The 27,514-nt window shown below is 43.0% G+C and overlaps 2 protein-coding genes across 7 annotated transcripts in view; both read left to right on the top strand.

Annotated features, from left to right (window-relative positions):
* The first annotated feature begins 1,169 nt into the window (after nucleotides 1-1,169).
* On the top strand, nucleotides 1,170-18,071 carry LOC110492855 (serine/threonine-protein kinase BRSK2). Of its 2 annotated transcripts, none has more exons than XM_036946548.2 (19): nucleotides 1,170-2,531; nucleotides 2,759-2,853; nucleotides 5,516-5,601; nucleotides 5,993-6,133; nucleotides 6,673-6,789; nucleotides 6,982-7,015; nucleotides 7,300-7,368; nucleotides 7,726-7,872; nucleotides 8,273-8,304; nucleotides 8,484-8,648; nucleotides 9,090-9,187; nucleotides 9,614-9,767; nucleotides 11,565-11,625; nucleotides 12,825-13,104; nucleotides 13,198-13,246; nucleotides 13,437-13,560; nucleotides 13,956-14,166; nucleotides 14,707-14,790; nucleotides 15,089-18,071. In XM_036946548.2, the coding sequence occupies exons 1-19, from the start codon at nucleotides 2,447-2,449 to the stop codon at nucleotides 15,310-15,312; spliced, it is 2,256 nt and encodes a 751-aa protein (XP_036802443.1). In that variant the 5' UTR covers nucleotides 1,170-2,446; the 3' UTR covers nucleotides 15,313-18,071. The 2 variants fall into 2 exon arrangements, with proteins under 2 accessions (XP_036802443.1, XP_036802442.1); XM_036946547.2 differs by having other exon boundaries at nucleotides 12,465-13,104.
* A 397-nt stretch (nucleotides 18,072-18,468) lies between these two features.
* LOC110491659 (carnitine O-palmitoyltransferase 1, liver isoform) overlaps nucleotides 18,469-27,514 on the top strand; it is a 44,185-nt gene continuing 35,139 nt past the window's right edge. For 2 of the 5 annotated variants that reach the window (XM_036946546.2, XM_021565276.3), the window contains exon 1: nucleotides 22,868-23,092. The gene's annotated coding sequence lies outside the window, so the exon portion shown is untranslated. Of the gene's footprint in view, nucleotides 18,883-22,867; nucleotides 23,093-27,514 lie in introns of those variants that run through there. The other 3 variants (XM_090202306.1, XM_090202307.1, XM_090202308.1) reach the window with 3 other exon arrangements.

The raw sequence follows: 27,514 nt of genomic DNA, 5'->3' as shown, positions 1-27,514 counted from the left end.
GAGTTGATCAAATATTTGTGTAACCTAAATACAGATAGATTATTTTCCGAAGCAGTCATTTTCATTCCAAACTGTTTTCCCTGCTAATTTATTTTTAAATATTGTGAAAGGCCAGGCAATTTTAGCTGCTGTTCAATGAGGCAAACAGTTGTTACATCCTCCATTCTGGATACAAAGGCGTTGGTTTCCTCCTTAACTCGATTCAATGTCACCTCTGTGGAAAAAAAATATGCATACTGTCTTTAATAAAACAAAATTTTACCCCACCATTTTCGGATGTTGCACATTGAGTATATTGTTTACCCCTGGTTGAATGCAGTACACAACAGAAAGTAGCATTAGCCTAGCATGGTGGCAGAAAATGTTGTTTTATTAAGACAGCACGCATGTCCCCCCCCCCCACCACCACCACCGACGAGCCATTAAATCGAGTAAAGGAGGCAACCGACGGCTATACAGCCTGAATGGAGGTTGTTTTATGTACCAACCGGTCGTCGGGGGACACTAGTGTATTACTGACTGGGATCTTTAATTCCAGATGATAGTGAGGATCCATAGCGCTCACTAGCGGCTCAAATAAATCATGTAGACCTATTATATTTGTTTTGCAATGGAATTACACGATTACATTTTCAAATGAATAATATTCTGAATTTGTGTCCGACATGCAATAAAACATTGTAATTGTCCATACAGCTATTGTTGTAGTAGGCTATTTGCGCCAAAATTCGAATCACAGGCCAATGTGTAGGCTATAGCCATTTGACAGAATTTCTGTAAAAAAAATAAAAAAAACAGGCCTAGGCTACATTAAATGTAGCGTGTACCTTACGAAACCTAGCTGTCATTCTAATTTAGAAATCAACAAAAAAACAGGCAGACGATCAGTTTACATCACTGACTTTCGAATGGTCAGGTAGGCCGGCCAGGGGTAATTTTTAGGCTGCTATTACCAAATTTGCCCAAAACAAACGGTGGGTCAAACGTATTGCAAAAAAATATAATCTTTATAAAAGTTAGATTCATCCTGGTAAGAACTTATTCCATAATTCAAAACAAAATGTGCTTCTGCTTGCAACAGCAGTGCCGCATATGCGATGTATCTGAGGTGAATGCAGAGAGACAAGCGTATTTGAGGAAGATCAAAAGGGAGGGGTAGAAAGAGGGATGGAGAGGGAGTGGGACCCGGATGCTGATGCGAATGAGGCGAAGGAAGACGAGAGAAAATATCGATTTACGGCAAGAAAAAGCAAAGGACTGTAAACGGGGAGGCCCTCTCACGCAATGTGTGCAATTATATGAAAACGTGCCTGTCTAGTATAGTGTGAATACATATGCAGATATTTATTTCTCACTAGCAAATCGTTGATTTCATGAAATTGGAACCGGCGAGGGAGGACACGCCAAAAGGAGAGAGAGAAGATGCTGTGATACGCTTAGCCTACTGGCAGGGCTAGAGCGAGAGGGAGGGGGAGGGTGATACGGTAAAGATGGTTGTTTTGCAAGGGACGCATCTTTCCTCTAAAAAAATCGCAACGATGTGGCTGTTGGACGAAACATATCATTTCGCGTTACAAAGAAACTTCAAAATGATCCGATTTTGACAGACGCTTAAAAGACGTGGATAAACGTAGGCTAGGCTAACCACAGTGTATGGACGCACTTGTGTGGCTAATAACTCGAAGATAACATGCGGCTCCACCTGTGATATAGGCCTGCCACAGTGAATACCATTTACATCTGTCTGCATTGAACTATAAGGACGTTGTTGTGTTGCGATACGTTGTTTGAATGAATTGATGTAGCATCCCAATGATAGTAACCTGTTTGTGATCAGGTTGCAGATAGAAAAAGAATGGTGCAGTCAAAACTAATGTTGATAAATATCTATTGACGGTTGGTGCTGTCAAACAGATAAGATATTGGTACTGATCTCTGTTGATTGACCAATGTATCAAAAGCAAAGCTATTTCAAATCTGAAAACTGTGACACATAGGCCTACCATGTTATCAATCTTGTCATACTTGTTATCATGATAGTTGTCGCTATTTTGAGTTTAGGCTAGTGCATACATAACATGATATGTGTGTCATAGCAATCCATTTACTCAGCTGTTGCCTACCTGTGATAGTTTCAGTTTCAGTATAATACTTGTCTATATCGAATGAAAGCTAAAATACATGAGTCCAGAACCACCAACCCAGAAAGAAGTAAAACCACAATTCTTAATTCAGGACTTGTCCGGTCTTTAGCTCTGAATATAGACCTATATTCAACTTCAGTCTATCTCAAAGCAGCGTTGCAATATTTTTTCCTAACCATTACCATTGTTATCCAGGCTTCCTTTTTTTTTTATTCAGGGGCGATAATTCATGAAATCCTCCTAACTATAGAGCTAGTTATCACCATTAGCCGTTGTAAGTTGTAGCCAATAGTTAGAGCAGTATGAGTAAGGAACTGTCACTAAGTCAGTCAGCTCAATATGTTGGGCCATATCGACTGGAAAAAACACTGGGGAAGGGCCAGACAGGTGAGTTTTGAATTTCACCACTTTTTTTCCCTTCTTCATCTTCGTGAAAAATAATAGTGTGTTTATTATGGGATGGAGGGATGCATGGACGGGCGAGTGGTTGCAGTGGATGGGTGGATTGATGGACAGATAGATGGGAGTCATGTCTGTGTTTTGTGAATGTGTTAAGAATGCGTAATACCCTTATGTTGGCCAGTGTATGGTGAGCATGTGACTCGCTCTCTCAGGCCTGGTGAAGCTTGGAGTTCACTGCATTACGGGACAGAAGATAGCCATCAAAATAGTCAACAGGGAGAAACTGTCCGAGTCGGTTCTGATGAAGGTAAGATAATGATGACGCGAATAAGGATATCCCAGTATGATGACTACTTTTCTAAAAAACGGACAACATTACGATTAGCTGGCTGTTTGCAGTAGTTGGGTCTTTCAATAATATGTTTTATTTCACTTAATTTTAACATTGTCGTAAAGAGCACATGTTCAACTTAATAACAAAACACTTTTTTCCCATCTCAAGAGGTTAAATAAAAAATGGACAATAGTAAGTGCCAAATAAAGTAACAAGGTTGACCGTAACAGGGTTGACGACTTCCTCTTAAATCAACCATACAGTGGGGCAAAAAAGTATTTAGTCAGCCACCAATTGTGCAAGTTCTCCCACCTAAAAAGATGAGAGAGGCCTGTCATTTTTATCATAGGTACACTTCAACTATGACAGACAAAATGAGAAAAAAAATCCAGAAAATCACATTGTAGGATTTTTTATGAATTTATTTGCTAATTGTGGTGGAAAATAAGTATTTGGTCACCTACAAACAAGCAAGATTTCTGGCTCTCACAGACCTGTAACTTCTTCTTTAAGAGGCTCCTCTGTCCTCCACTCGTTACCTGTATTAATGGCACCTGTTTGAAGTTGTTATCAGTATAAAAGACACCTGTCCACAACTTCAAACAGTCACACTCCAAACTCCACTATGGCCAAGACCAAAGAGCTGTCAAAGGACACCAGAAACAAAATTGTAGACCTGCACCAGGCTGGGAAGACTGAATCTGCAATAGGTAAGCAGCTTGGTTTGAAGAAATCAACTGTGGGAGCAATTATTAGGAAATGGAAGACATACAAGACCACTGAGAATCTCCCTCGATCTGGGGCTCCACGCAAGATCTCACCCCGTGGGGTCAAAATGATCACAAGAACGGTGAGCAAAAATCCCAGAACCACACGGGGGACCTAATGAATGACCTGCAGAGAGCTGGGACCAAAGTAACAAAGCCTACCATCAGTAACACACTACCCCGCCAGGGACTCAAATCCTGCAGTGCCAGACGTGTCCCCCTGCTTAAGCCAGTACATGTCCAGGCCCGTCTGAAGTTTGCTAGAGAGCATTTGGATGATCCAGAAGAAGATTGGGAGAATGTCATATGGTCAGATGAAACCAAAATATAACTTTTTGGTAAAAACTCAACTCGTCGTGTTTGGAGGACAAAGAATGCTGAGTTGCATCCAAAGAACACCATACCTACTGTGAAGCATGGGGGTGGAAACATCATGCTTTGGGGCTGTTTTTCTGCAAAGGGACCAGGACGACTGATCCGTGTAAAGGAAAGAATGAATGGGGCCATGTATTGTGAGATTTTGAGTGAAAACCTCCTTCCATCAGCAAGGGCATTGAAGATGAAACGTGGCTGGGTCTTTCAGCATGACAATGATCCCAAACACACCGCCCGGGCAACGAAGGTGTGGCTTCGTAAGAAGCATTTCAAGGTCCTGGAGTGGCCTAGCCAGTCTCCAGATCTCAACCCCATAGAAAATCTTTGGAGGGAGTTGAAAGTCCGTGTTGCCCAGCAACAGCCCCAAAACATCACTGCTCACACATCACACTGGAGATGTGCATGGAGGAATGGGCCAAAATACCAGCAACAGTGTGTGAAAACCTTGTGAAGACTTACAGAAAATGTTTGACCTCTGTCATTGCCAACAAAGGGTATATAACAAAGTATTGAGATAAACTTTTGTTATTGACCAAATACTTATTTTCCACCATAATTTGCAAATAAATTCATTAAAAATCCTACAATGTGATTTTCTGGATATTTCTTTCTCATTTTGTCTGTCATAGTTGACGTGTACCTATGATGAAAATTACAGGCCTTTCATCTTTTTAAGTGGGAGAACTTGCACAATTGGTGGCTGACTAAATACTTTTTTGCCCCACTGTATATCCCCTTGTGACAGGGGAAATGGAAGCTTGTGTGTGTAACAGGGAGGGGCAATTGAATGCAAACTTCACAAAAAATATCAATTGTTTAAACATTTCTAGCCTTTCTATCTATGGGGAACAGGGTTGACGTGTTATGCTCGACCAGCTCAGTTTCCCACCGTAAAAGTAGTTCACCTGCTTTTACACAATTATTTGACCAGCTCAATGTCTCTTTTGAAAAATATATTTAGAAAAGATTCGTTTCACCATATTAAAACGTCACTTCATGTAACAGGGTTGACCTTAAAATAAGGGACATGTTTTTTTGTTTTTTTTTACCTTAAAATTAATCGCTAATAATGTATTTTGTTGTATTTACTTTCTTACATAGGCGTATGTGTGCTGCAATTCAGCTTTTAGATGCAAATGTGTACAATTTAAAAAAAAAACGTGTGTATATATATATATATATATATATATATATATATGTAACTTTAATGCAATATACATAGTAATTACTGTTAGGAATAGTAATGAAATTACATGCATGCAAAGGCTCTTCAACAAGACATATTTCATCAAGTATGCATTAAGAGTGAACACTGGAATGTAAATTCCTCTCAAATTACAATTTTATAATGCTCTCTCTTCCCCCCTATCTCTTTCTATCCCCATCTCTTCTCTCCCTCCCTACATCCCCCTCTATCCCCCTCTCTCACTTTCTCTCTCTCGCCCTCCCCCTCTCCCCTATCTCTCTTTCCAACCCCCCATGTCTCTGTCAAGGTGGAGAGGGAGATTGCCATCCTGAAGCTAATTGAGCATCCTCATGTGTTGAAGCTGCATGACGTTTACGAGAATAACAAATACCTGTGAGTTCATTCATTGTACATTCAGGTGCGCCCCTCGGCTCTGCCTGTGCCCTGTAGCTCTAGACCCGTGGGTGTCATGTGTAAATATTAATCAAAGGACTGTATTAATCTGCTTCGTCTCTCTCTCTCTCTTGAAGTCTGCAGATTTCTGCCATCAAATCTCCCATTGACTTCAATGCATGTTGTTCACAAATATCAAAATTACACAAGCCTGTCCTCAAATTAGGATTCAACCCTCTTTGAATTCTTGCTCAACTTCTCTCTCTCTCTCTCTCTCTCTCTCTCTCTCTCTCTCAATATCTCCCCAACCTTTATCCCTATCAATGACTTACCTCCCTCACCCCTTTCTCATGCCCTCTATATATCACCCTCCCTCCCTCCCTCTCTGTAGGTACCTGGTGTTGGAGCATGTGTCAGGTGGGGAGTTATTTGACTATCTGGTGAAGAAGGGCAGACTGACACCTAAAGAGGCCAGGAAGTTCTTCCGACAAATCATATCGGCCCTGGACTTCTGTCACAGTCACTCTATCTGGTAAACGACTCTATTCATGTACAAAACCTATTGTGTGTGTGTGTGAGTGGCTTGTGTCGTCCAGCGGTTAGAGCCTCTACTAACTTTCATGTCTTTCCTCTACTGTCCTATCGTTCAATAAAGGTACAACAAATATGACATGATTGGGACTGCTCACTTTTAAAAAAATGTATCATTTAAAATAATAAAATAAATGTATAATTTAGCAACGCCTAATTGAGCTTGCCTGGTGCAATGGAAAAACTTGATTAGTCCCAAAAGTGAAAACCCTGCCCAACTTGCTCTCCAGGTTCAATCAAATGGTCTGGTCTGGTCTCATTGTTTTTATGCTTCCTTATGAGTAATTCCCGTCTATTCACGCCCTCCGTCAATATCTCACTAATAATGCCATTTTATTTGAATCTATTCTTATTTTACTCGCTCAGTGTTTTATTGCTCACTTCCAGTAGATGATTTAAGGTCTCACTAATAAATGACTTCTATTCCATCCTATCCTATCGCACTCAACTCTACGCTGCTCTATTCGCACCGTCACACAGTCACAGAGACCTGAAGCCGGAGAATCTGCTCCTGGATGAGAAGAACAACATCCGCATCGCAGACTTCGGCATGGCCTCCCTACAGGTGGGGGACAGCCTGCTGGAGACCAGCTGTGGGTGAGTATGCTGTGTGTGTGTGTGTGTGTGTGTGTGTGTGTGTGTGTGTCTGTGTGTGTGTCTGTGTGTGTGTGTGTGTGTGTGTGTGTGTGTGTGCGTGCAGTACGTGTGTGTGTGTGTGTGTGTGTGTGTGTGTCGTATGTGCTGGTAAAAGCTCGCATCTTCTCAAGGCCTCACTTCTATCCATTTCAGATCCCCACACTATGCCTGTCCAGAAGTGATCCGGGTAGGTTTCCGGCTCGTCTTCCCTTTTCGTTATTTTAAGTGTCTAAGATCACCCAACCAAGTGAGATATAGAAATGTAATGATTGATAAGACGTAAGAAATGTAAGTATTTGATAAGGGAAGAGTTTGCTGATACCAACATGTGTATGTAGGGAGGGATACATGTTGCATAGTACACATCTCTTTCTCTCTCTTTCGCTTTCTCTCTCTCTCTCTTTCTCTTTCACTCTCTTGCTCTCTTTCGCTCTCCTTCGTTCTCTCTCTCTCTCTCTTTCTCTCTATCAGGGAGAGAAGTATGATGGTCGACGGGCAGATGTGTGGAGCTGCGGAGTCATCCTCTTTGCTCTGCTGGTGGTGAGAAAGTGTCCCGTTTGCCCTCTTTGCTTACGTCTTACACCTACCCAATCCTTTCAGATCGAGAGGAGGGGCTAGGGGTCCATTTGGAATTGAGTATTTGTGGAATTGGGTTATAACCTTGTGACCCAAAATAACTGGTCGGTTTGCTTGGCACAAATGAAGCCTAGCCCTAGACTAAAGAGTATGTTCAATGGAGATTCTCCATTGAAGGTGCTTCTTTGTCCAAGACTAGGTTTAATCTGTGCCTGGATAACCAGCCCAACATGTGTTTGTGTGTGCAGTCACGCCTCCCATTCCTTGTAAAAAGGCCTATTTATCAGTAACGTCCCTGTTCCCCTGTCCTCTCCTCCGTAGGGGGCCCTACCATTTGACCATGACAATCTGCGTCAGCTCCTTGAGAAGGTGAAGAGTGGGGTGTTCCACATGCCCCACTTCATCCCCCCGGACTGCCAGGCCCTGCTCAAAGGCATGATTGAGGTCGACCCCGACAAGAGGCTCACGGTACGAGAGAGGAGGATAGGCAGGCTGAGCGGTAGTGGGAGAAGGAGGCAGGGAGGGAGAGGTTAACCCCCCGACAAGAGACTCACGGTACGAGAGAGGAGGATAGGCAGGCTGAGCGGTAGTGGGAGAAGGAGGCAGGGAGGGAGAGGTTAACCCCCCGACAAGAGGCTCACGGTACGAGAGAGGAGGATAGGCAGGCTGAGCGGTAGTGGGAGAAGGAGGCAGGGAGGAAGAAGGGATGAGATTGAGATGCCTAAAATGTAGCCAAAAGTGATGAGAGAATCTCTTTCCAATTTCAAAAGTCAGGCCCAGCAGGAATTGTTTACACCTTGCGCTAGCAGCCATCTGTGTCTTTGAACAGACTGTACTAATCGTTCCATCTGCCCTCTCGCCCTTCCAGCTAGAGGCCATCCAGAAGCACACCTGGTATCAGTAAGTATGGATTAGTTTGGTCTGCCTTTGAATTATAAATAGGGATGAATTGGGAATTTGAAGTTGATGCCAAACATTGTTTTATGGGGCTCAGTGTTTTGGGTCACTAACATGGGGATGTGTGTCTTTGTGTGTGTGTGGTGCGTGTATCTGTCTGTCTGCGCGCGTGTGTGTCTCAGGTCGGGTCGTAACGAGCCTTGTCCTGAGCAGCCCGCTCCCAGGCGGGTGTGTGTGGGGCGCATCCTGTCGCTGACCGAATTGGACCCGGACGTGTTGGACAGCATGCACTCTCTGGGCTGCTTCAGAGACCGCGGGAAACTCACCCGTGACCTGCAGTGTGAAGAGTACGTGTGTCTGTGTGTGTGTTTGTGTGTGTGTGTCTTCTCTGACATTTCTCTCTTTGTCATCTGTCTCTTTCTTTTGTTGTTTTGTCTAGCTGGGCCCATGTCCACCTTTTGTGTCTTCTTTCTTCTTGTGTTCAACCTGTCTTTCGTCTTGCTACCTTCCTCCAAATTGTATTCCTGAATTGAAATCTTTCTGCGTATCTCAAGATTCAACTCTCTTTAAAGGCCTCTCTCTCTCTCTCTCTCTCTCTCTCTCTCTCTCTCTCTCTCTCTCTCTCTCTCTCTCTCTCTCTCTCGTCTCTCTCTCCGTCCCTCTCTCAATCCCTCCCTCCCTCCCTCTCGCCCTCCCTCCCTACTTCCCTGCCTCCCTCCCTCCGTCTCTCCCTCCCTCTCTCTCTCCCTCCCTCCCTCCATCCCTGCCTCTCTCTCTCCGTCCCCCAGAGACAACCAGGAGAAGATGATCTATTATCTCCTGTTGGACAGAAAAGAGCGTTACCCCAGTTACGAGGATGAAGATTTGCCGCCCCGAAATGACGTAGGTGAGTCCCTAGGTGTCAGGAGCGAGCCACTAACCGCACTGACTTGACTCCGTCCCTGTCTGGTCCGCAGTCTTCCTCCTGCCCCTCTGTCTCTGTGTCCCGGTGTGCACCTCGCTCCTGCTTCTCCACGGACCCACCTTTTAAACCTAATTCCTCATTTTGCTGTTCGAATTGCTGTTCGAACTGATGCATATGAGTGTGGGGTAGAAGTGTGTTAGGGGAAAGGTGTGTTGTGTGTGTGTGTTTGGGTTGTGTATCTGTGTGTGTGTATGTAGGGGGGAGGTTAGGTATGTGTAGGGGCTGCCTGTGTGTGTGAGTCGGGATATTTTAGTTGTGATAGCCTTACTATATACTATTTATGTTCTGATTGGGGGTTGGGGGGGCTCTTACTGCGTAATGGACTAACTCCACCCTGGTGTCCCTCAGCGGACCCCCCTCGTAAGCGCGTGGACTCTCCCATGCTGACGCGTCATGGCCGCTGCCGCCCGGAGAGGAAGAGCCTAGAGGTGTTGAGTGTGACCGAGCAGGGGTCTCCCACCCCGACCCGCAGGGCCCTGGACACGGCCGCACACAGCCAGAGGTACTGGAGGGGTGTCACACACACGGTCCGCAAACACAAAAAAAAAAGCCAAATGCAGGTACACACTCACAAAGACAGACAGGCGCGCACACACACACACACACACACACACACACACACACACACACACATACATACACACTTATTACATTCTTACAGGCCAAAAACATTTTGTTAGCCACATACAGTGCATTCAGAAAGTATTCAGACCCCTTGACTTTTTCCACATTTTGCTACGTTACAGCCTTATTCTAAAATTGATTCAATTGTATTTTTTCCTCATCAATCTACACACAATACCCCATAATGACGAAGCAAAAAACAGGTTTTTAGAAATGTTTGCAAATGTATTAAAAATACAAAACTGAAATATACATTTACATAAGTATTCAGACTCTTTACTCAGTACTTTGTTGAAGCACCTTATGCAGCGATTATAGGCACACCTGTATTTGGGGAGTTTTCCCTTTCTTCTCTGCAGATCCTCTCATGCTCTGTCAGGCTGGATGGGGAGCGTCGCTGCCCAGCTATTTTCAGAGTTGTTCGATCGGGTTTAAGTCCGGGTCTGGCTGGGCCACTCAAGGACATTCAGAGATGTTTCCGGATGCCACTCCTACGTTGTCTTGGCTGTGTGCTTACGATCGTTGTCCTGTTGGCAGGTGAACCTTCACCCCAGTCTGAGGTCCTGAGCACTCTGGAGCAGGTTTTCATCAAGGATCTCTCTGTACTTTGCTCTGTTCATCTTTCCCTCTATCCTGACTAGTCTCCCAGTCCCTGCCGCTGAAAAACATCCCCACAGTATGATGCCGCCACCACCATGCTTCACCGTAGGGATGTTGCCAGTTTTCCTTCAGACGTGACGCTTGGCATTCAGGCCAAAGAGTTCAATCTTGGTTTCATCAGACCTGAGAATCTTGTTTCACATGGTCTGACTCCTTTAAGTGCCTTTTGGCAAACTCCAAGCGGGCTGTCATGTGCCTTTTACTGAGGAGTGGCTTCCGTCTGGCCACTCTATCATAAAGGCCTATTGGTGGAGTGCTGCAGAGATGGTTGTCCTTCTGGAAAGTAACTCTGGAGCTCTGTCAGAGTGACCATTGGCTTCTTGGTCACCTCCCTGACCATGGCCCTTCTCTCCCGATTGCTCAGTTTGGCCGGGCGGCCAGCTCTAGGAAGAGTCTTGGTGGTTCCAAACTTTTTCCATTTAAGAATGATGGCCACTGTGTTCTTGGGGACCTTCAATAGAGCAGAAATGTTTTGGTACCCTTCCTCAGATCTGTGCTTTGACACAACCCTGTCTTGGAGCTCTAAGGACAATTCTTTCAACCTCATGACTTGTTTTTTGCTGTGATATACACTGTCAACTGTGGGACCTTATACAGACAGGTGTGTGCCTTTCCAAATAATGTCCAATCTATTGAATTCACCACAGTTGGACTCCAATCAAGTTGTAGAAACCTCTCAAGGATAATCAATGGAAACAAGAAGCACCTGAGCTCAATTTCGAGTCTCATAGCAAAGGGTCTGAATACTTATGTAAATAAAGGTATTTCTGTTTTTTCCTTTTAATAAATTAGCAAACATTTCTAAAAACCTGTTTTTGCTTTGTCATTATGGGGTATTTTGTTTAGATTGATAATCACTTTTAGAATATTGATGTAATATGATGATCAATTTTAGAATTATGGCTGTAGTGTCATTTTATTTGTCACATTTTACTTGAGGGTGACATATTTTTTGTTCTCTTCACCTTTATGATAACGACCTTTAAAATGATGACCTCTTGTGACCCCTCTACAGGTCTCGATCAGTCAGTGGGGCGTCCACCGGCCTCTCCTCCAGCCCTCTCAGCAGTCCCAGGGTAAGAGGCTTGTTGGCCAACACTTTTAACATCCTCTCTGAAATGATAAAGCATACAACGTTGACTCTGAACTGTCTTCTCATATACAGTATATGTCAGATAATGGTTGTCTTTTTTTGCAACGTTCAAAGATTTATTGACGATTTTCACATTGCTTTAACATTGCGTTCATGTTGCCATAACGCTTCCTCTAACTCACCCAAGCTCCTTGGTCATTCCGAGCCATTTTACATGTCATACCACACTATCAGAATAACTCTCACTCATTTGCAGTTTCTTTGGCATTTCTCTTCTTCTTCTTCTTCTTCTTTCTCCACATCCACACTTTCGAGAATATATGGCACAACTTTAAAAACGTGCATATTTTTGTAAAGCAACACAGCACATAAAGTAAAGATAAAACATGTTTGGGTTGCAGAAATGAAAGCTATAACTGATATAACTGTAACCGTGAAAATGTCAACATACTAGTTGAATTATTATTTTCCGGATCAGCAAAAGCAGAAACAGAGTCATAATGTATTGCTTGCGCCATTTTGTAGTTTTTGTCTTCCATACTATTTCTGACATGGAGGGATTTTTGCGCGCTGGGTTATCTAAAGTGTTAGCTGAAAGTGATTTTAAAAAAGAAGAGTGAGGTTGGAACATAAATGGTTGAATGCAGGGTCAGACCTAATGATTTTACATTCAGTTATACAAATAGCTCACACTATCAGTGCAGTTTCTTCACCATCATTCAAGAAGCACTCCTTTGTCATAACCCATAACACTCATTTCCATCCCTCTTTTTCCATTTTCCCATCCCTCTCTTTCTCTTCTTCTTTTCCATCCCCCCCCAGTCCTATCAGAGCCCTGTCTTCACGTTCAGCCAATCAGACGTCACTTCCACCACCGCTCACACTAAGGACCCATCCAAACCTGGAAGTGCTACTACGCCTCGGTCGGCCCGAGCCCATGACAAACCCAAAGCGGCCCAGAACCCCAAAACCCAGACCCTGCCCACCACCACCAAGGGCGGTCCCGCCACCAATCGGCCCCACCTCCAGCCCATCAAGTCTCTCCCCATTCACAACTCACCCTCCCGCTCGCCCTCCCCCCTCCTCTCACCCATCCCCCGCTTCTTCTTCTTCCCCTCGCCCTCCGTGCTCAAGTCGGTCACTAAGAGCTTCTACCCCAACTCTACCCACTCTGTGTCGCAGGTCACCCCCCAGGGCTCGCCGCTGCCCACCCCCATGGGCACCCCCGTCCACCACCCCCACCACCCCTCCTCCTCCACCCCTCCCTCCAACTCCTCCTCGTCCTCCTCCTCACGGGCGGAGGGAGGCGGAGGGGTGGGCTCCCTGTCCCTGACTCCGCCCTCCAGCCCCGGAGGGAGTGGCGGCATGGCGGCTAGCAGCTCCGCCCACTGGAGAACCCGTCTTAACTCGTTCAAGAACAACTTGCTGGGCTCACCCCGCTTCCACCGCCGTAAGATGCAAGGTAACTACATAGCAATGGATTTTAAACAGTTTAAATGGAGTTTTAGCAAATTAGAATACAGAGCTACATGGAACAAATGTCTTGTTTTCTCAGTACCCACATTAGAGGACATGTCCAGCCTGACCCCAGAGTCCAGCCCTGAGTAAGTCATACACACACACACACACACTCATGAACATGCCTCCCAGATGCCCTGCGTCAAGGACCAACTCATTTGACCTCGCCACAACCTTCTCTTTGTGTGTCTGTCTGTTTGTCCGTCTGTGTCTGTCTGTTTGTCCGTCTGTGTCTGTCTGTTTGTCCGTCTGTGTATGTGCGTCATGCTCCCTCAGGCTGGCTAAGAAGTCGTGGTTTGGGAACTTCATCAGCCTGGAGAAGGAGGAGCAGATCTTTGTGGTGATCAGAGACAAGCCGCTGAGCTCTGTCAAGGCAGACATCGTCCACGCCTTCCTCTCTGTTAGTATCTGACTCTGCGCTCAACATCCTGAGTTAACAATGTCCGAGACTTGTCTTGAGAAAGGCCTACATTCTAGCTTGTTGTTGTTGTTTTTTTAATCACACTTCAGTCCTAGTAATATGGTCATGTTTTTGAAGTGTTAGGAATTCATCTTGTGAGCCTTTATATTTTCAATATAATCCGCTTTATTGACAGACAAATGTGTCGATGTGGCTCAAATGGAAGAGTTCAACTCTCTCTCTCTATCATTCTCTCCAATACCCCAATCTCACATGGACCCTCTTTATCTGTCTCCCCCTCTTTTACTTTCTCTACCCACCTCTCCTTTCCTTTCTTTTCATTACCCCTCATATTTATCCCTCTCTTTACTTACTCTATCCAACCCCCGGCCCAGATCCCCTCCCTCAGCCACAGCGTCATCTCCCAGACCAGCTTCAGGGCCGAGTATAAGACCTCCGGCGGACCCTCCGTCTTCCAGAAGCCTGTGAAGTTCCAGGTGGACATTGCCTTCTCCGAGGGAGAGAGGGAGCGGGAGAGGGAGAAAGCCGAGCGGGAGGGCAAGAGAGAGGCGGGCATCTACAGCGTGACGTTCAGCCTCATATCAGGCAAGTGGAGCTTGGAATGGGAAGGACCGGTGTTCATTCAAACGCTGTCAGTTGGTGATTTACAGCATCTGGTTTATATGGTGGATTGGATTGTTACAGTTCATGCAAATGAATTAAAGTAGGGCAGGTTTGTTATGGTGGAAGGGAGAGCTTTGGCTGTGCTTCTGGTATATGCCTCCGTGCAGTGTGTGTGTGTGTGTGTGTGTGTGTGTGTGTGTGTGTGTGTGTGTGTGTGTGTGTGTGTGTGTGTGTGTGTGTGTGTGTGTGTGTGTGTGTGTGTGTGTGTGTGTGTGTGTGTGTGTGTGTGTGTGTGTGTGTGTGTGTGTGTGTGTGTGTGGGTGGGTGGGTGGGTGGGTGGGTGGGTGGGTGTGCGTGCGTGTCTTTAGTGCTGGTAAAAGTTTGCATCTTCTCAATGCCCTTGTGTGTGTGGGTGGGTGGGTGGGTGTGTGTGTCTTTAGTGCTGGTAAAAGTTTGCATCTTCTCAATGCCCTTGTGTGTGTGCGTGTGCGCGCGTGCGTGCGTGTGTGTGTGTGTTCGCAGGTCCTAGTCGCAGGTTCAAACGAGTGGTGGAGACCATTCAGGCCCAGCTTCTCAGCTCCCACGATCAGCCCATGGGGGTCTCTGGTGAGTCACACACACTCTCTGTTACTCACACACACCAACCTCACACACCATTTTGCCACATCCAGGTTCACGTCATGATAACTTAAATGAATAATCCATAATTTGCGTTGGAAATGATTGAAATTGTTATAAATGTTTGTATATGTTTACAAATAATGAAATACGAATGTATTAATAGTATGCACATTATTAATAGTTGATTCATTATTTGTGAAGATTATTATAGTGTTTACCCCACATTCTTACACCACTGGTTTCACCTACATGAATGGAGTCACTGTATTCTCTCCCTCTACAGACCCCTTCCCAGACGAGAAGAACAGTCGGCCCCACGGTACCCCCACCCGCCAGAACTCCCGGCGCTCCGAGGGCGGGGGCGACCGGTGCGAATGGGGCGAGCGAGGGGATGGAGGAGGTATCGGAGGCGGCATCGGAGGCAGTGGGGGGGTCCTGCAACGCCGAGGCTCCGGGAAGGAGAGGACCCGACTACTGTCCTCCAATGGAACACAGTCCCAACCCTAAATCGGAGAGAGAGAGAGAGAGGGACCAGTCGGGTAGCAGGTGTCCAGACTCCATTGGTGAAAAAAACAAGACAAATTGTCATCAGACGAAACCCAAACCCTTCACAAACCATGAGGTATACAGTATCTCCCATTCAACCCCCAGAAGATGTCTCAACAAGATGCTTTAAGCCTGAACACAAGCTGATATTTTTTTCTGCTTTTCACCTGTGTTAAAATATACATTCATGTTGATTCACTGAATCAAGCAGGGATCCCATTCAAACCAGTAATAAAACAAAAACATTTTTCCAGAGGGGATACAATAGATGAGCCAGACACAGCACAGGTCAAACTAGGAACTTTGAAGAAGCGCTAATTTGCATGCCAATTAGCCAGTAATTACGATAAAGGATGTTTGATTTGGATTATAAGATCTGCTAGCACACCATTCCTTTGCAATAACTCAATCAAAAAGTTGAGAACGGGTTTCAACAATCCTGTGATGGTTCTCAAGAATACACAACGCCCCCTTCCCGTACCTCTACCCCACAGCAGCATAACTGAAAAGGATACCCGATGAATACCTTGATGTGCCCAACATTGTACGTACATTTACTCAAAAGACAATGAAAGGTGATGGAGACACGTAGAGAACCCTCTTGCTTATTATCACAGACCACCCATTCCAGAAGTTAGAACCGGCTGCCAGTTCAATGAATGACTTTGGCGACAACACCTTCAGATCATGTTTTAAAAGGGAGAAATGAGGTCCTTTAAAAAAAAATTAAAAAATGGCATTTTCAACATCCTCTTCTTTTGCGGTAAAGAAATGCAAATGAAGCTAACTAAGTGAATGTGAAAAATATTTTTTTATTTAGGTTTAGTTAAGATGATGTAGTTATTGATTTTGAGGTTGGCGCTCTCAGCGGAGATACAGGAGAGGAACGACAACAGGAAGATTTGACATCCTCGACATATCTGCTCCAGTGTCTGATTGTGGAACCCACGCCGATGGGAATTTGAACGGAAGTCGGAACGAAGTCACCATTGATGTATTAGAAAAAATGTTTTGTTGTATTTTCTTTTTACTCGGAGACAAATACAATGTAACCAGGATGTAAGCGTCGTCGGGAAACCTTTGCTCTGAAGAAAAAATATTTTTGATTTGAAGAGAAATATGAAAATATATTGAAGGAAAAAAAAACATGGGCAAATAGTTACATGGGTTGGACTTCCACTATCTGTCCCTGACTCAACGAGGAGAGAATTCCAGACCTATGGATTGGTCAAACTCCATCTGAGCTTGTCTCTTATCACCACACTAATTCACATATTGACTCCAAACATAGATTTCAACACGCATTGATCGATGGACATTCTCGTTAAGCTGTACTCAAAATGCTGACGTATTACTCCTTGTTATCGAAAGACTTCAACAAAAAAAAAGGCAAACAAATGATAGCCCTTCTGCCGTCACCAATGAGCCAAGTGATCCATCCTCTGCACCCGCGGCGTCACCTTATATCACCGCTCTACAAGCAGACGTAGCTGTTTTGACGATCATGTATTACAACAGTATTATGTGATAGAAACTAGACACATTACCAGCCAGTCTTCCTTACTGCGCAATATGCAACAGATGCAGAACGTTTTGGGATTTTCCATTTCCTTGTTTATGTATTTCCGTATTTATTTACTTATTTATTTACTGTTAATGTATTTATTGATATATTATTTATTTATGTGGGAAATGTATCTTGCACCAACAGAAATATATCAGGAGCTAGGGATATAATGTTTTTCTTGTCAACATTATTTTTTTCTTTGATTTCTTTCTCTTTCCCAGGACACTCATTTTGTTTTTGGATCATGAACTTACAACATTTACATTCATTCCCAGCATTCTGTCTAAATGTTAATGTTTTAGTTTCTATTGTATGAATTTGTTTATATATTTTATGTTCTGTTCGGGGTCGAATTCACTGGGAATGAAACGGAAGCAAACGGACTGAGACAGGGAGGGACTACATGAAGTTGTCCAATGAGATACACAGTTTTTTGTTTGCAACGTGTTTCGCTACGGTGGGCACTAATGAATACGACCCAGTTCTGATTATTGGATTGTAAGAGTTGAGTCAATGACTGAGTCATGGGTTTATATTTCAGATCTGTTGCACCACCTGTGACCAGGTTACAGGCAAAGGGGTGAGAGGGACTCTCTTTAAGCATTCTGTATAAAGTGACTGAGCCAGCAATGAGCACATTGCTCTAGCAAGCTAAACTGTCCACATTCATTGGCAGACACGAGCAAACCACCATCGTACACCTTTCCTCCGACAACATCAAACGCTCATACTGCTCCCATGTCTTTCTTTATGCTTTTCCCCTTGACCTGATGCGTCTGTCATCACCAGTTCCAGCCATCGTTGTGCGGACCACTTGACTTCGAGAGAGACCACGCTGTACACGTCACTGTCGCTATTCACCTTTATGATTGTTCACTGTCATTTTCATCATCATCATCATCATCACCAAGATCATTATATTCATCATCCTTACTCTAGCTAAGATTGTAAACTATTGTCCATTCCTAAGGGTCAGTAGAATAAGGTGTTAAAAAAGAAATGTCTGTATCATAATTTAAATATAAAAGTGCACTATTATAACTATTGCCTGTGATAAAAAAAAAACATGAAACAATTATGGTTGAATTGATGGTCAAAATAAAGAGACATCCACCTTATTGTTATGATTATAATAATAAACTCTAAAATAGTGTGTCTGTTGTGTCCTTTGGGTTTCCAGCTAGATGTTCCAAAATGAGTTTGTAATACATTGAAATGCACAAATAATTTACAAAATCCATATTAAAGTGTAGGAGTCATGAGTTTTTACTCACCAAAGTAACAACACAGTGCGGTCAAAGACTTATTAACTTAGTTGTAGTCACCATCTGGTTACCTATAACTACAAACAGTTATTTTTTATTTATGAACTTATTTCCAGATACCTTCTAAGCTACCTACAATGCACTATTTATCAACTTCACATGGAGAATTTACTCTGCGTTAGCTAGCTAGCTTGAGATGGCTAACATTAGCCACTAGCCATGCAGCCTGAGTTTTGGCAGTGGTGAGCTACAATCCACCAATCATGAGGAGTTGTAATGTAAACAACCAATCAGATTGCCCACAAGTGTGGGCTGCATGATCCTGCTCCGCTACTCCATCTGGCTCAAAAGTACCTTGTCTGTTCTTCATTGTTTTTCGTCTTCCAATTTGGTCAACTTTTCGACCTGTTCTCCATGAAGTAGGCTCTCAAGAGTTTTTCATCCTTGGTTTAGTACAGTATCCGACTAACTGAGCTGATGGGATCATTTCCATCTGCCTGGAGCCTTCCCCCGATCGCCATTTTGTTGAATATTCTGTCTCCTGTGCCCAATGCTTCCTCTGGAATCCATCTACTTTGGATTTGCCTCCCTATATCGCCATTGTATTAGTTGACTCTCCCTCAGCCGGTGAAATGGCCTCTCTCTCAGAAGCGCCTCTCTCGTTGGCTCTTCTTTGGTAGCTAACTCAGCCGTCAATCGGTAAGTCTCTGCTCTCTCTATGTTATATCTGCTGGATTTTTTTGTGTTCTCTGGGTTCCTGCCTGTGCTAGACAAGTTGGTGTTGTTCTCTGGCTTACTACTACTACTAATACTACTGCTACTACTGCTATGTCAACCGTGGTGGCTAGTTAGCTAGCTAGCAGGCTTAAATAACCAACTTTAGCTGGCTGGCTCACTTACAGCCTAAGATAACTGCATATACCAGTAACATGATTTGATAACTGCTTAGATGACTTTATGTATTTCCAAAACTTTGGTTTACTTTAGTGTAGCTGTAAGCTAAGTGTTGATAGCAACTGGCTGATTCATGCAGTGCTAATGTAATGTTAGCATGCTGTTAGGGCTAATGTTAGCAGGCTAGTTGGCTAGCAACATTGCAAGCTGATTTGTAACAAAAAATTCATAAAGTGTTTGCTTGTAAATTGGCATAAAATGTCATTGAAAGCAGTAGTCATGAGTGCAAACGATTTGGTTTAATTTGAAGTTATACATTTAAGTGTACATTAAGAAATAGGCTGGCTTGCTAAGTCCTCCATATTATGTCACACCTTGCATTTTTTTCCTGCCTTCTATGGAATTCTGATCAGTTTTATGTCATTTCTAGAAAAAACTGAAAAGTGAGGTGTGTCTTTTCATTGGGACTTTTGATGTGTGCATTAATGCAAATCCATTTGTTACATGTGCAGTTATATTTATGCTACCTACCCTTTAATCATTGAACCATGGGCAAAATGGGCATTTCCCCCATTATTGTAGGTGGTCCTGAGTACACCTTTTAGTGGGCTGCATATATATCATTGCAGTCTACACAGCAGCCCATAAGTGAAAGAATGACTGTTCTCCTAGCAACAGGATATTATGCTGGCAGCACGATCACTGATTTTTTAAATATATATATTTTTTTACAAGAGTCAAAATCAAATCAAATTTTATTTGTCACATACACATGGTTAGCAGATGTTAATGAGAGTAGCGAAATTCTTGCGCTTCTAGTTCCAACAGTGCTGGAATATCTAACCAGTAATTTAACAATTCCCCAACAACTACGTACCTAATACACACACATCTAAAGGGGTGAATGAGAATATGTACATGCAAGTATATGGATGAGCGATGTTCGAGCGGCATAGGCGAGGTGCAATAGATCAAATACAGTATATAAATGTGATATGAGTAATGTAAGATATTGTGTTCCCCTACAAAGACAGGCTTAACTTTGGGAATATCGCTTTTATTTTTGCACTATTATTTACAGCCAATTATTTACAGAAAAAATTAATGAATAATTTGATGTATTTTATACCAGCATTTCTTTTGAAAGTTTAACCAAATACTGGTATTTTGAAAGCTATTGTGTAGGCTATATTTAAATAAATGCCATTTTAATAAAATACAAATATACAGTATGTTGTTGGAATTACTCAATAGAGTCTGCACAACTTAAATGGGTGTTGGGGAATAATCCGAATTAGTTGGGTAACATAGATAAGATGTTTTATTTTCATTATATGCTTGTGAGTTACTTCTCATCAGAATGTCTATTTTTGTATAATACTGTTGGGGTAAGTCATGGGGTAAGTTACTTGGGCCGCAGAGAGGGGAGGGGTCAAGCTTGTCTTCATATGTCAACATATCTTTTAAATCAATTATCTCTTGGCTCCACAATGTCTGTGTGCCAGTCACTGTGTCTCTGTGATCTTGTCAAGGAGGGGTGTATTTGATATATGCCTGTTGATAGGTTTTGTTTTATGGTCCTGAGAGCGAGATAAGAACATAGTTTAGGAGACAAAGCTGAACGATAATTTATAGCCAATGCTGTCTGGCTATGTGTGTCTTTGCTATAAAGGATCTCAGTTGCAATGTGTAAGGACTCTCAGAGAATTAATTTGTAGACACTGAATTGATCTGAGAGTCACAGGGTTGTGATGGAGCTCATATAATTAAAGATGGATTATATGATAACTCTGACTTGTGTGTGGTTTGCTCTCATGATTTGGTAAATACAGGAAATTTCCACGACATTGGTCTCTTGTGCTAGGCAGCGGGTTTTATACAGAGTACTGATGACTCCTTACTCCACCCACTAAATTCACTGCATTGCAATAGACAGTATATGGGATACATATTGACTTGTAGAGAGAACTTTTCTACCTGTCTCAGCTAAAGTGGGGTGGGAAAGACTCAATAGGGTCTCTACTAACCAAATATGTGCAGTTTTTGAGGGGTACTTTGTTGCACGGCTTGCTGCTGGCTTTTCACTCCACCCCCTCCATAGCATATGATAGTGCCTGTGAACTTAAAGTCACACCGGACAGTTATAGCCAAATATATGCAATATATAGTTAGTAGCAGTAATTGCATTGCATTCAATCTTAAAATGTTGGATTCCTTAAGTCAGTGTGAAAGAGAATTAAAGGATACACGACTTCCACTTCCAATGCCTGGCATTACAGTATCTGGCAAAGCATGGACTTGTGATGGATGTGACAATAAACTCTGAATCTTCTCATCGGTGCCCACATTTTAGACAACAGTCAGGTGGTAGTAGCTGTGGTGTTTACGTGTGCTTATTCTGTAAAGCAGTCTTATTATAGGGCGACTCTCGCATACAATGGCATGCGAGAGTATGTTTTACATCAGCTGTCAGACAGGAAATGACTACGTGATCCATTTAAAACTCTCCAGAAAAATGCCTTTGCTGAGCGTGATAGATAATACATATGGACGTGTTGATTTATCTTTCAATCTTGTCGCTGTTATTGGTTTTGAAAACATGGTTGATAGGACTTTACAGTACACTGCTAACCTTGATAGAAAAGCAACACAGAGGCCTATAACTTGTAAACAATGTTCTCAGTTGCTCTTCTGAAAGCTCAATTAAACTGTACTGTTAGCCTTGTAGAGACCTTACTGAGTATTTCCCACCCCTTCAGCTGAGACAAGTATACAAGTTCTCTCTACAAGCCAATATGTATCCCATGTACAGTATATTACAGTGTATTGCATTGGGAGCTATAGAGGGGGTGGAGAATGAAGTGCTGCTCATTGTGAACAACACAGTGCCCCTCCAAAACGAACCATATTTGGCTAGTAGAGACCCTACTGAGTATTTTCCACCCCACTTTAGCTGAGACAGATTTTTTAAAAAGTTGTCTCTACAAGCCAATATATATCCCATGAACAGTCTATACCAGTGTATTGCATTTGGGGCTATGGAGGGTGCGGAGTGAAATGCCAGCAGCAGGACCTGTGACACAGTCCACCTCCAAACAAAACATATTTGAATCTTCTCATCGGTGCCCACATTTTAGAAAACAGTCAGGTTTTCCTGAGTATTTTCTACTTCACTTTAGCAGAGACGGGTATAAAAGTTATATTTTTACAAGCCAACATATACAGTGAGTACACCAAATATTAGGAAAAGCTTAATGTTTTGTATACTCAGTGTATATCCTGTGTACAGTCAATTACAGTGTATTGCATTTGGGGCTATAGAGGGGGGTGGAGAACGAATCGCTGATGGGTATCTACGACACAGTCCCCCTCCAAAACTGACTGTATTTGGTGAGTAGGGACCGTACAGAGTATATTCCACCCAACTTGAGCTGAGATAGGTAGAAAAATGTTCTCTCTACAGCCCAATCTTCTCAACATGCCTGTGTCAACATTGCATTTTTTTTTCAGAATTGGACTTAACAAATATTTTGTATTTGTTTTCATGAATTACTAATTGTATTTTCTTGTTGGCACAACAAAAGTGGCCATTGATTAAAATCAGTGGAGGCTGTGTTTAAGTATTTGATACCATTCCACTAATTTCACTCCAGCCATTACCACGAGCCCGTCCTCCCTAATTAAGATGCCACCAACCTCCTGTGATTCAAATTCAATATAGTTTGAATTTCTTATTCATATTGCAATGGTTTGAAATGCGGGCTTTTATTTTGAAGGTATCTTCATTACCATACGAAGTGACGCCATCATTTGTGTTGCTGGAAGAATACTAGTAGAGAAGGAAGGTAGTTAAGTACTTGGATGCGAGCAGAGAAGAGGAGGGTATTGGAGAAGGTCTCGACGTTTGCAACATTTTTTGGATGCCAACCGCTGTTAGATCTCATCAAAGAAGGTATCGACGTCACTACAGGTGCCTGCGGAGTTCTCGAATTTTCATCTTCCTCATAGATTCCAGGTATGCTAACGAAATGCCTTTACATCTTTAAATATTTTTTTTGGTCATACACAGTTCGGAGATCCACGCGTATAACGCGTATAATGGGCAGGGGCTTGCTCTGTCAGCCAACGCTAACATGAATTAGAAATCAATTGCTAACGTTAGCCAGTTAAACCAGAGATGATCCTCTCTGGCTAAACGCGGCTATTTTTGGAGTCCATGACAATTAACAAAGTCCGCTAAGTTTGGTTTAGTTATGATAGACAAGGAGATCAATGTGTCTTAAAAGGCTATGGCTTTACTGACTGCAGTTTTATTAATTTGTAGGTTAATGGCTAATTTATGTTAGTTAACAATACGTGTTATTCGGCGTTAGCTATTTAGCTACTCTAGCCAAGTCATTCTGGAAAAATACATGTAAATTATGCGTGTCAGTGTTTCCGTTTTTCGCTCACGACGAACAAGCGCGTGCTAGTATGTAAAAGTAGCATCCATAAAGGAGCTAGCTTGCTAGCCCTGTTAGCTAGCAAACTAGTGGTTCGGCTTGATTACGGTAAACCTGGTTGGATTGCTACTTTCTCCATCCTAATAATGATTTGCATAACTGTAGGTCCCTCTGCAATGTAAGTGGAGTTCCTTGAATGCTTTAGTTACCGTAACGTTAGATCTGGCATTTAGCCAAATAACTAATGTTGCGGATGGGGTATACTACGATCAGGGTTTTCTAAAGCTAGCCAGCTTCAGTTAGCTTCACATTCCGGCTCAGCAGGCTTCATACATACTACGACAGAGGCTATTGCTCGTCTGCCTGCCGCCACTTTTGGACTTCAATGCAGCCGTTTTTTCTTTCGATATCAATACATTTCTGGGGAACAATTTAAGCACCGTACTGTGATATGTTTTCAATTAAAATAGTAAGAATAAACAAATGGTTTCATAGGAAAGAGCCATTTCTCAAGCAAGAATTTTGCTAGGACTTCCTGGGAGTGGTCTCAGTGGGGAGGGGAAACCCAACCTGGACTCAGGGGTAGACAACATAGTAAATGTAAATCCAGGATACTCAATTACCATATGTTATGTATGAATTTGTGGATGTCCATCCAGTTCGTATGATATGTTAGGAATTGCAGTTCGTATGGTATGTTACAAATTGCAATGTACAGTGTTATACATTTCAATATGTTAAGAATTAGCTAAATGTATGATATGTTAAGAATTCCAATTTGTTGTGGCTAACATTATCTAGGCTAAGGGTTAGGAGATACACAAAAGTATGTGGACACCCCTTCAATTTAGTGGAAACGGCTATTTCAGCCATACAGGTATAAAATCAAGCGCGCGGCCATGCAATCTCCATAAACAAACATTTGGCAGTAGAATAGCCTTACTGACGAGCTCGGGCACCGTCATAGGATGCCACCTTTCCAACCAGTCAGTTTGTCAAATGTAAGTGCTGTTATTGTGAAGTGGAAACGTCTAGGAGCAACAGCTCTGCCACGACGTGGTAGGCCACACAAGTTCACAGAACTTGACTGCTAGGTGCTGAAGCGCGTAGTGTGTGTAAAAAAAAAAAAAAAACGCAAGGCTATATACACTATAAGCAGTGTTGGCACAAGAACTGCTCCGTCGGGAGCGTAATGTCCGAGCAGCCGCACACACTCCTAAGATCACCATGCGCAATGCCAAGCGTCGGCTGAAGTGGTCAAGTTCGTCGCCGTTGGACTCTGGAGCAGTGGAAACGCGTTCTCTGGTGTGATGAATCACGCTTCACCATCTGGCAATCCGACGGATGATTCTGGGTTTGGCGGGTGCCACGAGAACCCTACCTGCCCAGATGCATAGTGCAAACTGTAAAGTTTGGTGCAGGAGAAATATTGTTCTGTGGCTGTTTTCATGGTTTGGGCCCCTTAGTTCCAGTGAAAGGGAAATATTAACGCTACAGAAAACAATTATATTCTAGATGATTCTTTGCTTCCAATTTTATGGCAAATGTTTGGGGAAGGCATTTTCCTGTTTCTGCATGACAACACCCCCGTGCACAAAACGAGGTACACACAGAAATGTTGAGATCGGTGTGGGAGAACTTGATTGGCCTGCACAGAGCCCTGACTTAAATCAACTCCATCGAATACCTTCGGGATGAATTGGAACACTGACTGCGACCCAGGCCTAATAGCCCAACCTCACTAATGCTCTTGTGGCTGAATGGAAGCAAGTCCCCACAGCAATGTTCCAACATTTAGTGGAAAGCCTTCCTAGAGAAGTGGAGGCTGTTAAAGCAGCAAAAGCGGGACCAGCTCCATATTAATTAATGCCCTTGATTTTGGAATGAGATGTTTGACAAGCAGGTGTCCACATACTTTTGGTCATGTAGGTTAAAGGGGAAGGGTTGGCTAACATGCTGTCGTCGCAAAGTAGCTTAAAAAGTAAGCTAGTAAGTAGCTGCTAAAGTTGTCCTTGATGAAATTCGAACACCCGTCCACCCTACTGTCGTTTGTACCTTATGCAACCAAACGTAACATATACAATTTGTGGGTCTCTGATTTACTATGTTACAGCTAGTCTGAGACCAGGCTGGGAAAACTAGCTTTTATTGGCAACTCTTTCTCAGTGGGTTAACTGCCTGTTCAGGGGCAGAACGACCGATTTTGTACCTTGTCAGCTCGGGGATTTGAACTTGCAACCTTTCAGTTACTAGTCCAATGCTCTAACCACTAGGCTACCCTGCCGCCTGTAATAAATAACAATTATTGGTCTATTAACTAATTTACTGGTTGGTGACGTCGCAAGGCAGGCCTAAACTCCATCCCACCAAAACTCTTCAAACAGCTCTTACAATAAAAGGGAATTTTCACAATTTTATTCCAACCTCATAGTGTGGAAATATATAAAAACACAGAAAAATCACGTTTTTGACTGCACTCATCCACATTTACTGAATTGGTTGAACAGTGTAGAAGAGAACTGCCCCTGATTGTTCTTTTCTTCCTCATTGGGAACAGAAAGAAATGCTGCTCAGGTGTTTTCCCACAATTATTTTATTAAGTCACACAAGTTTTTCTGTGCGTTTCAAATGCATGCTATCATTACTAGATGTGTTAGGTTACGTGATAGGTATTTTAACATGACTATTCTTCCCAATATAATGTTTGATTAATCAAATATTTGAAGGTTAATTAACTGCACCTGCTGATATGGCCTCGTTATTTTGGCTTGCTCCTCAAGAAATGCTGGCGGCCATGACAGACGCAAGGTGTGAGTTGGCTTGGGGGATGTGGTTTGATTTGGGGGTGTCCTTGCCACCACCAAGACACTCATCTGTGTCAAAGGTTCTAACAGTTGGTTCCCCCCCACTCAATCTTTTATTAATTTGTATTATGTCGGAGGAAAAACTGCTCAACTGACGACCGAAGTCAGACTGCAGCCCACCACAAGGAGTCTCTAGAGCAGGATGGGCCGGTTAAATCCCCCCCGGCCAAACCCGCCCCTAGTAGTAACAGATCTATGTAGAATAAACCACCCTTTACATAATATCATAGCAGTGTTCTGCTAATATAACAATGTGCACATTTAATCTTTCATTGTCATTCCCACCCAATACAGATACAGTGCTTATCAGCATTTTGTCTAGTGGTAAGGAGCAGAGGTTAAAGCCCCACAAAAATCCATGACTAACTTGTCTGGGGCCAAGTTAACCTCCACCTTTTTATGTAAGAAAGTCATTACCATCATGCTTTTAGGGAAATGGGCTCATTTTGTACCTCACTTTAAACTGCAAGTTTGACCAATTCCAGTCCCATTGCTTAGGTCTGGGGTCCTCTTTTATATAGGACTAAGAAGCTCAGTGCTGGTGAATATTTTTTTATTTTAATGTTCTTACCTCAAATGTATTAAAATTACCTCCAGAAATGGGGCCCAATAACATTGGTTTAAAGGATGTTAGGGGTATTTTAACTTTGGACAATGCATATAGTCTATGCATGGTCTATGATCATTAGCCCAACTAATGCAGCATAGTGGCTATAACAAATATACATGGGCTGAAGCATGGGGTTTGCCCATCTGCATTTACCCCATTGGACACAACACCCCTAAAGTCAGGACAGCGGAGTCCCCACCCATCTTCTGAAAAAGCCTGAAACCCTACCTCTTTGAAAATCACTGCTCGACAGGGACCTTGCAGATAATTAGGTGTGGGGTACAGAGATGAGGTAGTCATTCAAAAATCATGTTAAACACTATTGCACACAGTCTGTCCATGCAACGTATTATGTGACTTGTTAAGCAAATGTTTACTATTTAGGCTTGCCATAACAAAGGGGATGAATACTTATTGACTCAAGGCATTTCAGCTTTTCATTTTTGAAATTAATTTGTAAAAACAATTTCACATTGAGGTATTGTGTGTCGCCCAGTGACCCCCCCCCCCCAAAAAAAATG

The sequence above is a fragment of the Oncorhynchus mykiss genome, chromosome 16, assembly GCF_057628025.1.
Source record: "Oncorhynchus mykiss isolate SJ-2025 chromosome 16, ASM5762802v1, whole genome shotgun sequence".
NCBI classification, from domain to species: Eukaryota; Metazoa; Chordata; class Actinopteri; order Salmoniformes; family Salmonidae; genus Oncorhynchus; species Oncorhynchus mykiss.
Note: the sequence above shows the minus strand (reverse complement) of the source record. Positions and strands in the feature narration are given on the sequence as shown.